Here is a 17,476-nt window from a genome sequence, read left to right on the forward strand (position 1 = left end):
TAGTGTATGAATAAAATATAATAATGACATCATGTTTAGCATAAATATCTCTAAGGCATCTCATGATTGTCTTAGTTACCCAGTTTGAGACTTCATTTGTGCTTGCATTTAAAATCCTCAACGTTTGCATCAGTGACTAAAGTCACAAGAGACCTAAAATAATTTGGAGGCTATGTACAGTGGATTTTTTTAACAACTGATGCTTAAATGTTAAATTACTTTCTAAGCCACACAATATTTAATTGACTGTATTGAACCATAATACAAATTAAGACTTCCCTATAATTTGTTCTGTCATACTGCAGCCCTCCAAAAGAATTTGATACCTCGCTTACGAATTGGTAAATGGCTTGTAGCAGCACTCAGCAAAGATACAGTAAAAACATCAAATAGTGTGTGATGGAATCCATCAGCATGGGCATACCGGGGTGTCATAAACACCCGAGTTATCAAATAATTCTTTTATGTGCTTCTGATCCACTAGAGACAGGATTAAGTGATGGTAAAACTATTTTTAAAAAAAAGAGGCTGGGGAGAAAGAGGGGCAGATCAGCTTTTGAGTATTAACTGTTGAGCACTGAGCAGTAGTTTTGCTATAAGCAATTTTGTGTGGCTTCTGTTTCGTTTCCTTTCAGGACTGTTCATATCAAGTATGGAGAGGCTGGCTACATGTGAGCAGTTAAAAACTGAAGGAGAAAGATGATATTTTTATTGGTTGGTGTCATTTTACGGGACAGATTAATTATGTGAATGCATCAGACACAAATCTAATCAAAACATGCAAAGTGCCTGTATTTATCTCGGTTGTAAGTCTCTGTTGGGTGGCTGGATGAGATGGTGTTTCTCGTCATCCTGTCCCTTTGCTGTCCTTTACTCTAGTGCATGTCTCTCTGCTGTGAAGGACTCTGCGGGCTACTAGGCAGGCTGCATCCTTACAACAAAGATTTACAGAAAAGATGCAGTTGTGATCTTGCATTTTATGGTGGTAAATCTCTACTGACTGCAACAGGAGTCTCATTCCTGTTTTACAATGAGCAAAGAATCAGGCACTCGTTAACTAGTATTTGGAATGAAGTATTGGAATATGTAGAAAGGACACATAAGATGAATTGAGGGCTGTGAAGGCACAGATTCAAGGGAGTGTTTACATTTGACTTCAGATGTGTGTATGCAACATGACATTTCGTGTGTACATTCCAACTCGGTATCCCTCAAACAATTTAAAAACTCTTCCTAAACGCTCCATATAGTAAAATATGTGAAAGGATAATGTTGCAGTCACCTTTACTTGATTTGTACATCTATTGATACAGTATGCAAAATATCATAACCATTATAAATATAATGATTTTCGAACGGTTAATGAGGGTTTCCAAATAAATTGGAGTGTCTCCATCTGCTGTCTTACATTGTGGGTGATACTTTTCTGTGGTAGAATGATCTTCAAATTTAATTCCATGAGGAAGGAATCTGATCACAGTTTAATTTCAGTGCAAAACACTGTCTCGCAATCAATAAAGCAATGTCAAAGAACTTTGATTTAATAGGAGCCAGAGATAACGTTCCCTGTCATATGCAGAATAGAGAGATAGGAACATTTCATTTCATTGTAACAGATAGCATGCAACTTGGTTTTCAGAAAAACCTAATAAATCAATATCCCTGTATTATCTGAGTAAGAACCCATCATTAATTTTAAATGCGTAACATGTTGGGAGAGTCTAAAGCGCACCTTCAGATTAGCCGCGTTCAGCCCAAAGTCAATGGCAGCACTTCCATTTTCCTATGAGCAAGCAATCTTGTTCTCGGGAAGTTCGGAGTCATTTACTGCAAAATGAAAATGAAAAATGTCCAGTCTTTTGTTTTGTATGTACTCGTCTGTCTCTTGCGTGCTGCCTCTCCTTTTAAATTTCAGTCCGTGTTCTACAGAAGTCTCATCACTTGTCACTGCCCTGCACGTGCTCAGCCTTTTCCCTTCTACACACACATATCCCCTCCAGTTTTGAATTTTGAAATGTGTTTTTAAACTCTAAAAATAACTGGTTGTTTAGAGATTGCCTGGATACCATGCTGGTTTTCAAAATGTGCTTTTCTCAAAACCAGCAGGAATCTAGACCTCAGAAGAATTCTTTGTGAGGGTTTGCCTGCTCTCAGAAATAGCGTTATCCCTAGATGGTATACGAGCAGTTCAATATACCAGAGGGTAGAAATTTGAACTAATAGATCGTTTTAGACAAACTTTTCAAGGACATTATTTTAAGTAGAAATACATAAATATTATTGTGCTAATAAAATACTGCTTAGGCCAAAGCGAAAAAGGTGCTGGTACTCCAAGACATGCTTATAGGAGTCTCAGATTCATGCCCTGGCTCTGGGGAGAGTTTCACTCATACAGTTAAAACAAAATTGAGTCTTTTTATTATTACTATCAACCGAAGTGGGATTTTAAATAAAATGTGAAGTTTTACACTGAGCATTGATTTCAAGTTGGATAATTGTATTTCCATTAATTTTCTGGGAAAAATAAATTTTTGGAGTCCTGTTATGCTTTAAGTGAAGTATCGCTTGCTGGCTGATGCCGAGTGTTGCAGAGATAAAGCAAGTCTGGTGCTGAGTCTCGGAGAGACTGGGTATCTTCGTTCTAGCTCCAGCCCGTGCAGATCAGTCTGTCCTCAGAGTCACCCTGTGTGAAACTACCGGTAGCTGCTGCTGCTTCTTTATATACCTACAAATAGTGCTTCTGTACCTAGGATGCCGTGTAGATGGTAACCAGGTAACATGATTTTCTACTGAATCATATCTCACCAAAAGATACCAAGAAAAATATTCAGTTGGAGATTTTAAACAAAGAACAGGCTTAAAGAATTCAGATATTAATTGATTTTGATGTTTGTTTTAATTCCATAGGTCTATTGAGATCCAGGTAAAGCACTGATGAAAGGGAAATGATACAGCTTTTTAATAGAACATTTTGATGGATATGTCTTACTGTGGTGTTTTTTTTTTAATAGCTACTACAGCACCACCATGCAGTTCATGAAATTTCATACATTGCAAAGGATATCACAGACCATCGAGCATTTGGATATGTATGTGGAAAGGAGGGAAATCACAGATTTGTGGCAATAAAAACAGCCCAGGCAGTAAGTATCAGATCACTGTCATTTTCTACAGCATAACTCAATAGAAAAGCCATGTTCAAAAGAAGCTGTTCAAGAGGTCTGTCTTGTATTGTGTATGATTGTGCTAGATATGTCACAAGTCTCTGCTTAGATGTTCTTAAATAGCAAATTAATGAAACCAGTTTGGGAAAAAGGGAAAGTATTTCACTATTTCAGCTTTTTCATGATGTAATTTTTTTATAATTAGTTACTGTTTTCCTTTCTAAATAAACTAGGCTGGACACAGATATGTTTGGTTATATTCCTATACTCATCTAAACAGAAAGTAATAGATAGCAAATAGCTAGTTTGCATATAGTCTACCGTAATTTCTTTGTATGAGAAACTACTAATAAATATGCTCTTATATTCATGTATCTGTCTTTTATATTCATAGTGCCTTTTATATACATAATTATATTTATCATTAATTTGCAAATACAGTTAGTTCCATTAAATTAACCTAAGCCTGGGCGCTAAGGTAGAAATTAATTCTGTATGAAGTTCTCTCCAGTTGTGGAGATGCTATAACTGCTCTGTCAGCAGGATGGGATGAGAGGAATATATTTTCCCATATAGAACCCCTCCTTTCTGTTTTTGCTTCCATAGGCTGAACCTGTAATTCTGGATTTGCGAGACCTGTTTCAGCTCATCTATGAACTGAAACAAAGGGAAGAAATGGAAAAAAAGGCACAGAAGGACAAGCAGTGTGAACAAGCGGTATACCAGGTACACGCACAAGCTTAGACTACTGCCAAGAAAAGTATGGTTTGAAGTGTCCCCCAAAAGTTGCTCCAAAGAGGCACAGAGCATCCTCAGCATTTCTTAACAGCAGTAGGTTTGAACAGGGCTAGCTTCAAATGGACAAATATGAGCCTAACAGCCATCGTGAGCTCAGAATTAGGATTAAACAGTGGTGAAAGCCATCACTTGGGGTATGATGAACATGTTTAGCAACTGGAAATGGTCTGTTCATTCCCCGCGTAGTGTTTCTTCTAATTCAGAAGGAAAACTTTAATGAAGGTCAGTGTCTTGTAAGTCAGGCTTCTAACAGTGTCTAATACTTCAGTGAAGATTCAGTATGCTTCTCAGTGTGTGTCTTTGAATCAAATCAAGTAAGGTACAGATTGTTAAACTTGGATGAAACTTGAATAAAGTTACTTTGAACAATAATGTGACTTTATCTGTATACTAAAGAAAGAACACTATATACTTACCTGCCCATTTTGCTTATTTCTTTGCTGTCCTTTAATTTCTGAATCCAGTTCTTTTATCTCTACTGTTTATGTTCTTTGCTTTTACTGCCTGTCCTCTTACTTTGCTGTAGACAATTTTGGAAGAAGATGTAGAAGATCCTGTATACCAGGTAATTTCTGAAGCTGTGTGGCCTTGGAGTTTCAGAAATAACTAGATACATGTTATCTTCAAACACAGCCAAAAATTTTAACAAGATGTTTTGAAATTTACTGAAATAAGTCTCCTGAGAAACTTCTAAGATTTTTACAGAAAGTAGCATATTTAGAGATTAAGCTGTAATACCACAATATGTCTGTATAGAATAGAATAGTATATTTCAGTTAGAGTATAGAAATGTTAGACTTAGATTTCGTAAATATTTTCTAAAATGTGGGTTGTGAGTCCAGCTATTAAGTTTCCAAATGAGAATTGTCATCATTTTTTAATACAAACTCTAACTGAAAAGGGAGTTACTTTGAGAATACGGAAGGTGACGTCTTGTTCTGATAGTAATAAATTGACATTTTGTTTTTGGCTTCTATGGGGCCAGAATTTAATTCAGAGAGTGAATATTTTGAAAAATACAACAGTGGAATTGACGTTATAACACACTCCCTTGTTGGTGTTTGGGCTATGATTTAATAAGAGAACTGAAATTTAAGTCTTGTTTTATCCAAGCAAAATATCTGGGAGTAAAGGTGATTATCAGAAATATGTCAATATATTCACGTCCAATATCCTACTGAGTGTGAAGAAGAAAAAGATGTCATTTCATTTTCATATTTTTATGTGGAAACAAAATATATGGTAGTTCACTTCTTTTCCTCTGAAGGTTTTGTGTTCTTCCACTTAGGCATGTCAGTGGGAGGCACACTGAAAGAAACTGATTCAACCATTAGTGAATATTGAACAGTGCCTAAGGTGCAGCAAGAAAGATGATAAGAATTAGGATGCCCTAAATAGCTATTCAGCTTTTATAATGTCAGGGGTTTTACTTTGTGCTCTTCACAATAAAACAAGAACCTGAAAATGAAAAGTGTTGTGACAGCCTTTTGCCATGTGGCCCATTACATGAACACTAGCCTATTCTTCCAGTTTGGATTTAGCTTTTTAATTCATAGATAATAAATACATGTGGAAATAATTGCCATTATGTAAAAGAGGCAAAATTCACGTTGACTTCAGAAAATTAATATTGGGCCACAGGCGGTCTCCCTAGTGAGAAAGAATTAGGAAGTTGCTCTAATGATCATTAGAGGAGATTTAGGTCTATTCATTGCAGGTTTATGAAATATGAAACAACCTTACGCTGTGCTTTCCAACAAACTGGTTGTCCTGCTGCCAGCCTGTACTTTGAACTTGTTTCTTTAATGCCTGACTATGTTTTTATGTGGAATTCCAAATCGCCTTTTTCCCTTCTGTTTCATCTTTGACTTTTCCTCTCTGGCGGCTGGTGTAATAGTACATTGTATTTGAGGCTGGACACGAGCCAATCCGTGAGCCTGAAACGGAAGAAAACATTTATCAGGTATAAAATCGCTAACTTCGGTGTTTTCATTGCAACGATTTGCAAACATTTAGTGAAGTACGTTTCGTGGATGGTTCACTTTTATTACTTTTCATTCATCACACAAATGTCTGGCATTTCATTCTGGCGACATGACATGAGTCATCTGCTGGTCTCAGTGTGGCTTTTCTGTTGTTTGTCATTTCAGCTTCTGCAAACTATATTAACTTTGCCAACTTACGAAAGGCCTTAAATTTTTGAGTATACCATGTAAGGTGCTAAATAGTGGATTCTCTTTTTCTGTTAATTTTTTTAAACTTTTTACACCTATTCTAAGAAACAGATACTGAAATCTGGTGGAGGGCAGACCATCCAAGCAGTTCTTAGAAAGGTGTTTTAATGTTACTGCTCTTCTTTCTGGCTAACCAAGGAGATAACTGAGCAAAACCTAAGAGCTCTCAATGGATATCCCCCAGACTGGGGGATAAAATACTTTCCAAGTGCACATGTTATGTTACAGCCCAAGCTTGCATTCTTCACACTGACAAAAAATTGCATTGAAAGCAATATAAAATAATCTTTTGTCATTCATTTATCCTCAAGGGATCAGTACAGGGTTTATTAAAATATAATGTCATTCATTTTGTATCACATACTAGAGGCAAATCTGGAGATAGACAGAAATCTCTGTATGCTGTAAGAAAATTGTGATTTGAGGAAATCATTTGGTATGGAGAGGAAGGAGATTCAAGTAGTGATTAAACACTTCATCTAGCTGTACTAGAGGTTGATCTGCTAATAGAAAAAGCTTTTTTAAGGTAGACAGGAGCAGGGATAGAACAAAAAAGGAAAGGGTATTTTTTTAAATAAAGGAAAAGGTAGGAAGATAATAGAAAAAATGAAAGGGTAGAGTAGCTGTAAGCCAAAATAGAAAGAAGCTAAATGGGAAAGGGAAATGCAAGTTAAACATTAGAAAATAGCTATCTTATAGACCCCATGACAGGGTCATTAAGGTGAGATTAATTTAACCTGTCTCTGTTGATTTCCTGGCACCCCACCATGCACACTAGAATATGCATCTTTCTGCATCTCTAGACCAAGACATGCAAAACTCTCAAAGTGAGATGATGCCTAAGGTGGAAAATTTTCTACTGCATCGAGTTTTGAAAGTCGGACTATTTTCAGGAAAGCAATCTGTTAAAAACTACTACTCAAATTGTCAGTTTTATGCTAGAAAGAAAAATCCCATGACAACTACATTCAGACCAAAAAATTCTGATTGTTGTTCATCGAAGTGCAGAGCTTTTAGTGACCCTCTAGAGAAGGACCAGTGGAAGCAAGCAAAATGTGGTCGTCACTCCCAGTGTTTGGAGATCTTAGAGCAAACTCTGGTAGGGAGGAAGCAGGAACTGTGTTCTGAGGAATGGCCTAAACAACAGGAGGACTCTCTGGACATTTTCTTAAAATGGAAATAGAAGATGATAAACATATAGTGACGTCTTGCCTCATCTAGAGGTACTGCTCTTACTATCCTGGAAGCTCAAGGCTTCATATGACAGTGTCTGGATGTGATGAAGTTTTTTCTACCACACCACGGTGATCCACAGAAAATACCTGTGGTACATAATATACCGTACTCCCAAAATATGCAGCCTGGCATTGTCCTCTGTATTTACTATAGGCAATACCTTGAATACAGCAAATGCTGAGATTAGGGAGCTATGTGTCTTTCTCTGTTATCTGTTAATCTGTTAATAACACATGGTGAAGTATTGCCACCATAGACTTGCCCAGAGCTGTGAGCTTCTGAGTTCCCATGGACTTCGTGAGCTCTTGGCTTGCTATAAATCTGGGTTCCCACAGCTCAGATCTTACACTGGCAAAATTGTTTGTCTTACAAGATTTTGATGAACTCAGAACTGTCCATTAAAAATGAAATTAAAAACTAAATTAGAAAAGGTCCTCTCTTCTTTTTTTTCATTTTTTTTGTTTGATGGAAATTGTTGCCAGCTCTGTTATTTACTACAAAGCCTGTACTACACTTCGGTAAACATGCATCTGCTCAGTAACCTCATGCATCCTCTCTTCAGCCTTGCCAGATCTTTCTTCTGGTGCTGTAGGTTTTTCAACCAAGAGCTGGCAGGCAAAGAGCTCATTTCTCCCTTGGTGGAAAAGATTGCTACCCAATAGGTAACTGAAGGCGGGAGATAGGTGCCAAATGTGACTTTTTCTTTTCAACATAGTAGAGGTCACAATTTCCTTTTTAAGCATTCTTTCTCTGTCCGTCACCTTTCTTTGATACATTACCCCAAAGACTGTCTGTGTCTGTTTGCTCTTTTGTCTGCCTATGTAAGTTGCTCTAATGTGTTAGTTATGCAAGGGATTTGGTCACTGAGTACGTACCAGTCCTCTCACCTAGTGTCAGATTTCTTAACAGCATCTCTGTTGTATGCCTGTCGTTTTATGGTAGTGAGGTGAGATTTTGTTAGGTGTTTTTGTATCATGTATGTAGCAGCATTGGTCTCTATGGAGAGGCAATTTCTGCTCCATCACAAGTTGACAATCTGAGATGGGGGTTTCTGAGTTGCGGTGCTTGTAGGTATGTCAAAGATGTAAGTATGTCAAAATGGTTCACAGCCTGTCACAGAGAGAGCTGTCAGCAGCAATAGTGCTGGTACCCCTTTGCTGAGATTGCTAATCAAAGGAAAAACAGGAGAAATGCCTTGCAGACGCCCAGTCTACGTAGCGATGCAAAAAAGTGTGATGATACGTAGCAAGTAAAGACAACAGGAAGACGGGTGGTAACAAGTTGGGAGAGAAGAATGTCTTTCAGAAAAGTTTCTCTATCTTGATATTAGAAGTGACAAGCTTTTCTCTAATGTGTTTATAAGCTGGAGTAAGAGAGGGATTGATAGTGCAGGGCAATGCTAATTCCATAAAAAGCTGTGGATAGGAGTGTGCAGACTGGGATGACTTCATGGAGAAGCAGACTGATGGGGAAACTTTCTTCCAGAGAGAAAAGAAAAATATGTGCTGCTGATAGTTTATAATTAGTTTATCTTACCATGTTTGTCCTCTTTTTATGAAGACTAAACTTTCCAGTGACTTACTAAATACAGCATTCTTGGTTTCTGCTCTTGCATTGTCCCTTAACGGTCTGTAAAAAGAGAGCACTTTATTTCCATGAAATTGAATTTTTCCACTCTTACCAGTTTCATGCTACCTAATGTCATAGGTGGTTTCAGTGGAAGAAGACAGTACTTTGAGAAAACCAAGGCAAGCAAGTATTCCTGGGATAGGAATAGAGGAGATCTTTTAAAAAGCTCATTCACGTTCTGTGAGGTTTCTGCACTCATGCTCTTGAAAAATTTCTGCAATGTGCACGGTTCCCCATGAAGACTTCGACATTTAAACATGAGCAAAGGAATGTTTGAACAGTAGAGTTTCTGATATACTATACAGAATAAGAAATTATAGTACATCTCAATGAATAAATAACATTCCTTCAGCTTCCCCTAAACCAGACTGACTCTAATATCAGAACTCTAACATATTTATTGTCATAGAAAATGAAAACATAAATTTTTTGCATATCTGCAGTATTATTTCTCCTGTTAACCTGTGAGGTTTTGTTAATGTCTGAAATGTAACCTTCTTATGCTGAATGCTCTTGTTTAGTGGAAGAGTAGCACTGATTTGCTAAGTGCACTTAGAGCATTCATGTCTGTTTGGAACATGTTTTTACTGTTCCTTTTGCTTGTGTCGTTTACAATAGGTGTTCAGTGCTTCTAGGAAGGAAAAGAAATATAATCACAAATTATAAATATGTAAACCAGCAGTCATTAGGCAAGCAAAGCGCAATATTATAAAGCAACTGAATTTACACGAGTAGGCTATAAATGCCCAAGGTGTAAATCAAGACTGCTGAGTTAACTAAAGACTCGCCCAAAGTTTTTTTAAGTGCATCATACCCTGTCCATGCGAGGCTGTTGACTTCAGCTCCCTGGCTGTGTGAGTGGTTGTGCAGCCTCAGACTCTGACAGGCTGATAATTCCATAGTAAAATTTCAGAATTGTAACCAAACATTGCTTCGAGCAGCTGCAGGGCCCCATCACTGCAGGGGTACATGTTATGACTTTACTTGACTTAGATTATTAAATGAATTGGAATGAAGAAATCTAATGCCATAGGCCAAACATCTCTTTCCCTGAGATCAGTAGCTCTACTCTGGAGCTCTGCCGTGGAGGAAGATGATGTACTGACGTGATCATGACCTTCATGTGCGTCTTCTAACTCCCAAGTAAAACAAAAAAACAACCGGTTACAGGAAGGAGATTCAAGTGCACCTGAACTTAATGCAGCTGAACCTAACTGAGAATGAAAGTCTCATTTCTGAACACTACTGGGCTTTAAGATTTAAAAAAATTCAGGGTGATGTTTTCTTTCCTCAGTATTGTGTCCATTAATGTTACCGCTTGAATGAAAAGGGAGCTACCCTTGATTTCATTAGTATTAAACGACTACCTTGTACTTAAATATCAGTTGCAGATTTCAATTTTTCATCACAATTGCTTGTGTAATGACCTTAGTTTTCATCTGCTATTGCAGGTTCCGACCAGCCAAAAGAAGGAAGGTGTTTATGATGTGCCAAAAAGTCAACCTGTAAGTGTAAGTACCTTCCCAATTTATATGCAGTAAAGATGTGTTTCTTAGCTTCTGTGACTTTCATTATTGTATGTAACATTTGGTACATTCCTCATGACGGGAATTTTATCAGTGTTCTGTCGTCGTTTGACTGGGTTGATCCAGAGTAACCAGGATTGTAATGTCACTTATATCCATCTCATTCATTACTTCAATCTTCTTTCTGTCTTCTCTGACTCATTCTTATGAAAGTCACCATTTATAAATGTGTTATCTGTGGTTAAGAGTTGACAACACGCCTTCTACATGTTAATGCATGAATCGTTGCTGCCTGGATTAGAAGGGTTCCTCTATTACCTCATGCTGTACAAGGCTTATCGCTCTGAGTGAGCATGGACTGCATTTTCCCCCGTGTGCTCTGTCAGAGCTGTACTTTATAGATTGTGCTCCTTACAGCTGCGTTTTGTAGGACAACAGGGGAGGCGAGGTCTGAATAGAGTGGAGGTTGAGAGAAATAGCCTTAGGACAAGGTATGTCAGAACATTGTCTGTGACCTCTGTGGTGATTTTCTGTGGCTATAATGTCTACATCTCTCAGAAGACTTCCTGGTGAATATACTGTGCTGATAGGTAAAGATTTCATAAGGTGCTTCAAATCAAATGTTGCCAAAAACAAAAGAGAATCTATTAGAATTTGCAAAAAACACCCAACCAAACAAGTTACATCAAAATCCAACCTAACATACACCATAGAAAAGCAATTGTTTTTCCAGTAAAACCAACTTCTGTGGTAGCTTAGTGAGAGCAGTAGAGCTGTAGGGCAGAGATACGGGCAATTGCCATTAGTTTAAATGGCTGTGGGAAACTCTGAAAGGAGCTACATAAAGATTAAGTGTGCAAAAAGACCTCACTCAACAGATTCCTGAGTGGCAGAATGTTTTCGCTGCGTATTGCATTGCTTTCCTGGTTACTGTGGGCTGTAATCAGCACAAGGAGATTTCCTCCCAGTGTTGCTATGTATTATTTCTGTAGTGCTCCAAGTATACCAGAGGCTAAGGGACAATATAGACTGTCAACTTAATTCCTTCTGTCCTGTGCCCTGCACTGATAGTAGACCGTTAAAAAATGGGTAATATGCTGTTGTATCCAAATGGCACCTTTCCCTTTCTGTGTATTAGCATTTTGAAGAGGTGAAACATTTATCCCCAGAACGTATAAGGAATGGTAACAAGTGTTTGAGAGAAGTGGTGGAGTGACAGATGCCTTAGCAACAAGGCATGCATTTCCTGAAGGGTGGGTTATACTGTTTAATATAAATTTGTGCTATAAATATCTTGAGAAATTGTTCAATTGTGTTGGCTACACAGAAAATTAGTGTGTCTGGGCTTTACTTGAGAATGGAGAAAAACAAAGGAAAAGGTCAGGAATTTCAGTCTACTGCTTGAGGAAAATGCCTGTATTCAAGAGAGAGAGAGTCTCCTTTCACATGAGGATGGGGTAACTTGCACAGCTTGGGCTGAGCACAGAGACCAAGATGTCGAATAAAAAAGATAAATGGTGGGGAGGGGCTGGATGGGGTGCTGAATTGTGACGCTTCTGTGGTTTGCACAAACAAACTTGCCATAAATATTACTTGATAAGCCACTAGGAGGAGGGAGGCATCATCATGTTGTTGGGAAATCTAGTAAAATAACTCATGTTGAATTAAGGTATTTGTGGGCACAGAATAGCTGTAGACTTTTCACTCATTTCTCTCATAGTTCAGTGTTACAATTCTTCCATTGTACATTTCCGGTTACTTTTTTATTATTCCTTCAGTGATGTTTCAAATTTACTCTGGGTATCGTCTGTAATTTAGGTTGCTGCAGTGTGATTGGGTGTACAGTACACTTGCAATCATGTCTGCAGACACTTTGGTATTAGTCTGTCCTGGTAAAGAGCATGACTGTGAGATTTAGGGCATATGGTACCTACTCTGTAATCATCAAATATATTTAATCTGTCATCTCTATGAAACTGGTTGCAGACTTTTTTTTTTTTTTTTTGCTATTTTGTGGTTAAATTTAAAGCGATTAGAGGTTTTTCTCCAAACAAGTTATGTACTTTAATTTATGAAGAAAAAGAGAAGAATGAGAAGAGGAAGAAATATGTAGCTGAGATTTTTGTTTCACGTTTTTATTAGTATGCATTAAAAAAAAAAAAGAAAAGCAGCAATAGCTCTTAAAATTAGCAATTTAATATTCCACTGCCCATCTGATTTATTGCTCACCCTGCCACATCTGAGACTCTCTGTCATTGAGACACTTGCCATAATTTTTTTCTTCAATTTATAGCTGTCATTATTATATAAACCTCTAAAATTCAATCTGAGGGCAAATAATCTAGCTCATCTACCTGGTTTAAATATATAAGGGCACTTTCTTTATTAGGAGATCTTGCTTTCATTAATTTCATAATGGATTAATAAAGTGAGAAACTTTTTGTAGCTCCTAATAGCTTTCAGGCACCATGAATTCTCTCTCCCAACAATAAATACAACACTATAAAAATGCAGCAAGTTTTGCTTCAGTTAAACGGAATTGCTCACATTCCCTGGACAGAGGTCAATTTTCGATCTTGGGATTCTTTTCCTCTGGTGTGTTCTCAGGCAAGTTATCTCTAGTCTCTGCACATAGAAGTGAGGGATACTGAAGTAGTCATCTGCGTACCCTCCACGCTTGACTCTCTGTAGCCACTGGAAAGAAATAGCCGCTTCAGAGAGAAATTCCTCCTGTCTGCACGAGGTGTTTCTCTCAGGTGGGAATAAATGTACATCTGCACATCATTCTTTCGTGGCTTCAGAGGAACTTTAAATGACTTGTGGGTATGATAACTTCTAAATAGTTAGGCTTAGATGGGGTGAGATCTACTATACGGTAAAAGCTAAAAGCCAGGCTCCATTTTCCAAAGGTTGCTTTGAAACTGGGAAGTATATTTCATACTGGTTTTCAATAAGATCTATAGCTTCTTAAGAAACCAGGACCGTTTGGGCAAATACTGCTTTCTCTGTGCATATGGGATCCCATTGGGGCTGACGGTATGAAGCATCTTCCTGGTAGTGCCATGAAGCAGAAGCATTCAACTTTGTATATGCATCGAGATAGCTGATGTACTTACACACTACTGCGCCGTTGTGTGAGGCCATTTGTCACAAGGCGTCAAAGTACTTTACAGTGTGACTTCTCGTGATCTCTGATATCAAGTAATGTAAATACAGTGCAAACGAGGCAGAAACGAATTAGTCTCGGATCTCAGAATTTGAACGTACCCACTGAACTCAATTATCAGGGGTGGCTGGTTGCCAAGTCACTTCTCTGACATTGGGATGAAAAGATTGCTGACTCAATGTAATTCTTGTATTCCCCTATCTCTTTGCTGCATCCCTTCCCAGCAAATCCTACCTCCTGTAGATTTCCTCTGCCAGGCGTGCAGCTCAGCTCCAGACGCATGCTTTTCATGATATCCAGTATCCTCTTAGTATCTCTCCCCTCCTTTGTATAAGCTCAGACCTCTTGTATTCACTCCTTCTTGCATTCATTTCTCTTTGCTCCTTCCTTAGACCAATTCTGCTATTCTCTGTTCACTGAGAATAGACGTCAAGCCAGACAAAGAAAGCAAGCTTACCCCAAAGAGCTTGCGTTAAGTGTACACGCTCCACATGGAAATTGTGGTTCCGTAGGTGAAATTAACTGTTCTAAAAAAGTGAAATGTCTGATGAGCTCTTTTTGTCATAATTTCCCATCGTCTCCCCATTATACATCCACATCAAGTTCTACCTGTCATGGTGTTTTTAGTAATAAGAGTCAGACTGTAAATACCCTTCATGCAAACTGTCAGTCACATCACAATAAAACCTTCTCTTCTCATCAAAATGTCTAAACTATCTGCTTACAATTTTATGAAGGCTTTCACACAACTCATCTTACTGCTGTATAAAGATTCAAGGCATTATAGCTGATGCCTTACAATGCAGGCATTCTTCTGGCTAGTACCAGCTACGTGGAAAATATTAACAAACCAGGGTGGAATGGACAGGGAGTAATTTGGCTGCCCTAGGGGCAAGGCACGGGAGGAGCAGATGAAGCTGGGCTGGACCTGAGTACACTCAGGTCTAGAAGCTGTAAGGGCTGCCTGACCCTTCTGCCCGAACTAGGAAGCTGCATTTGGGAAAGCTCAGTTTTACTTCTGTCTGGGATTACAGTGCTATTTGCAGGTCTGATTTGTTCAGGTCTCCTGTCAGAGGAAGTGTGCCCAGGGTCATCTGGAAGGCATGGGCAGCCCTGGGCTCCACCAGTTCATGTGGAAGGTCGGTCCCTGGACTAATGGCGTACCAAAATGTCTGGCAATAAAGTTGTTCAGAGCAGCTTTCCAGATAACTCTGAGCATCGTCTACAAAGCGAATTCTTTCTATGACTCTTGGTCTGGAGAAGATCTTTGTAGCTGTGGCTTTTCCCTCATTTTGCGTCAGTGGCTTTACAGAAACAACTTGCAGAATGGTGACATTGACTTCAGCCTCACAATCAGGTTTTCAGGATCAAATTTTCAAACCTCAGATGAGAGAGAGTGCACAGGCCCAGCTTCTGACCATCTGTGCCTGCAAAGCTGTCGGTTTTCATTTACCTTTGCTAGAAGAGGCACCTGTGTTCAGATGTCCTGACTTAGTTACACTCAGTTAAACTCCATGTACAAGGTTTAACATTGCAGCGTGGGACGTGCATTTTTTTTAACAGACACAGCTAGTTGTTGCAAAGTTTGAAAATGTATTAGTTTGTTACGATAATGTCTTGTGGCATGAGTTTCTTTGATGTTTTAGTGGGCCATTGCTATTTTTCTATATAGAAGCGGATGTACATACCAGCATCTCTAGTGTAGACATTGCACTAACTATTCTGAGAAGGTTTTGTGCAGCACTGGAAACACCTGCTCCATGTTCTCCTCCTCTCAGCTTGGCTTTTGATTTAATACCAATATTAACTCTGATACTACTGCTCGCTTATAATGGAAACATTTAGCACCATGCCAAAGGTAACATCTCAGCTCTGAAGGTGAGATGTTGTTGTCACGTACATGTCTTCAAGAGTGAGACTTGTGCTGTAGCCGGAGGCCCTTATTAGAACAGCCTCTCCACACATCAGCTGTTTGTTTCTGTCTGCTGTGTGGGTACCGTCCCCTTTGCGACCTGCATCACCTGCCCTGTGTTATCTTCTGGGCAATTGCGGCAGATGTTGCTAGGTGGTCTCCAGCAATGTTGCTCACATTGCACTGTCATGTCTTAAGATACTTGTATCTGTGGGGTTTTTTTTTCTTTGCTTGGGGTTTGAGGGGAGCTGCTGGCATTGCAGGAGGGTCCCGCTTTCAGTTGGGTCTGGCTGATGCAGACCTTTTTTAGGTACTTTTTTCCTGCGGATGTTTTCTCCTTAATAAAAATTCTAATGACTTAGGAAGCAGAAACTAAATCTTCCTCCCTAGTCTTGCCAGATTATAGCATCTGTAACATAAAAGTGATGAGGGTTCTTCATATGTGTTACATGCATGGTTTATGTAGGTCTTAGCACCTGAGCTCAAAGCTAGGGATATTTCAACTGATTCTTGAAAAATTGTTCTTGCAAGGCCAGGAAGAGCAAGAATATTCAAAAAGCTGTTAACCTGAATTCAGCATCTGATTTCCAACAATCTGGAGGGTTAGGTGTTAATCCATTGTTCATGTATAGACCATTTAAGATGATGAATTTTAATGTGGATGGTTTCTGAACATTGATAATATGCCCATGCAAAGTTCTGGTTTCAGTCCATCCATAATTTTATATCTAGCATGTCAAATAGCAGGTTGTAATAGCGTAGCAATACTGTTTCACAGATGAGAATAAAATGCCCTGATTTAATTATTCTTTTGTGTCATATTGGTATTGTGGGCCACATGTTGAGCTCTTTTTAATCCATAAGGGTTGTCCTGCTAACAGGCTTTCCATTCCCACATTTGTAATAACATTCCCTGAATATGATCCTAAACCCTGCACCTCCGGCAGAATGATTACATGCTATCAAAGTATTGAACTTACTTTAATTCCTAGTACAATCGTTTGGGATTCCTGCCTTTGGGATTCTTGTAAAGTATAATCCTTCAGGATTTCGGGACATAATCCCATAATGTGGGAAAGCTGTAATCCAGCAGCACTGCCCTTGATCAGTTTTCCATCGTTCTCTCTCTGTTTGTACTGTACAAACAGCAAGAAACAAAGAAGCAAACAAAAGCTGCAGGTTTTGCCCTGGTAACACGGTTATCTTGTTGGATATAGGTGATGTGGGTGTTAGGATGGCAGTTTAGATTTGCACTTTTAATACAGGACTCGGGCAATATAAATAAATTATAAACATTTCAGTGGCCCCTTACAGTTATGCAGCCTGTTAGGTCATATGTCTAATGGCTTCACGTGTATTTGCATTCCTAACTTTACCTGGGTTACTATACATTTTCTGGAGTAAAACTCTGTCCCTTTTGATACTCTCCAAAGCAGAGTAAAGAGAATGTAGCTGAACCGTAAGTCTAGCTCATTGACTGTGGGGTAAAGTTGTTACATATAGTAAATTTTTGTCTTTTATGCAATATGACTGATGCAGATTTTATCTGATGGCTGCTGATATATTAGGTTGACAGCTGCACGTTGTATTGATTCACTACATTTTGATTTGCTTGGAGGGTGCAGCTTGTAGTAAATTGCTAAAACATTTATTTACACACAATCTGCTTTTTGAGTAGTGAAGTTTGTAGCTTTATCTAGTCTGTATCACTGTATGCATTAGATGATACCAGTTGAACAATTTGGTGTTTATTTACAAATTAAAAGGAATACAGTTCTAGGGAAAGCGTTGCATGCATTTTGCATCAGTTT

The 17,476-nt window shown here is 38.6% G+C and overlaps 1 protein-coding gene across 17 annotated transcripts in view; it reads left to right on the forward strand.

Moving 5' to 3' along the window:
* The window catches only part of DAB1 (DAB adaptor protein 1), a 483,333-nt gene that overhangs the window by 439,978 nt on the left and 25,879 nt on the right, over positions 1–17,476 (forward strand). For 16 of the 17 annotated variants that reach the window (XM_075097522.1, XM_075097519.1, XM_075097518.1 and 13 more), the window contains 3 exons: positions 3,012–3,143; positions 3,771–3,890; positions 10,513–10,572. In XM_075097522.1, the coding sequence (XP_074953623.1) occupies positions 3,012–3,143; positions 3,771–3,890; positions 10,513–10,572 (312 nt within the window). The remainder of the gene's footprint in view (positions 1–3,011; positions 3,144–3,770; positions 3,891–10,512; positions 10,573–17,476) is intronic. The other variant, XM_075097515.1, reaches the window with a different exon arrangement.

The sequence above is a fragment of the Phalacrocorax aristotelis genome, chromosome 6 (assembly GCF_949628215.1).
Source record: "Phalacrocorax aristotelis chromosome 6, bGulAri2.1, whole genome shotgun sequence".
In the NCBI taxonomy this organism is placed as follows: Eukaryota; Metazoa; Chordata; class Aves; order Suliformes; family Phalacrocoracidae; genus Phalacrocorax; species Phalacrocorax aristotelis.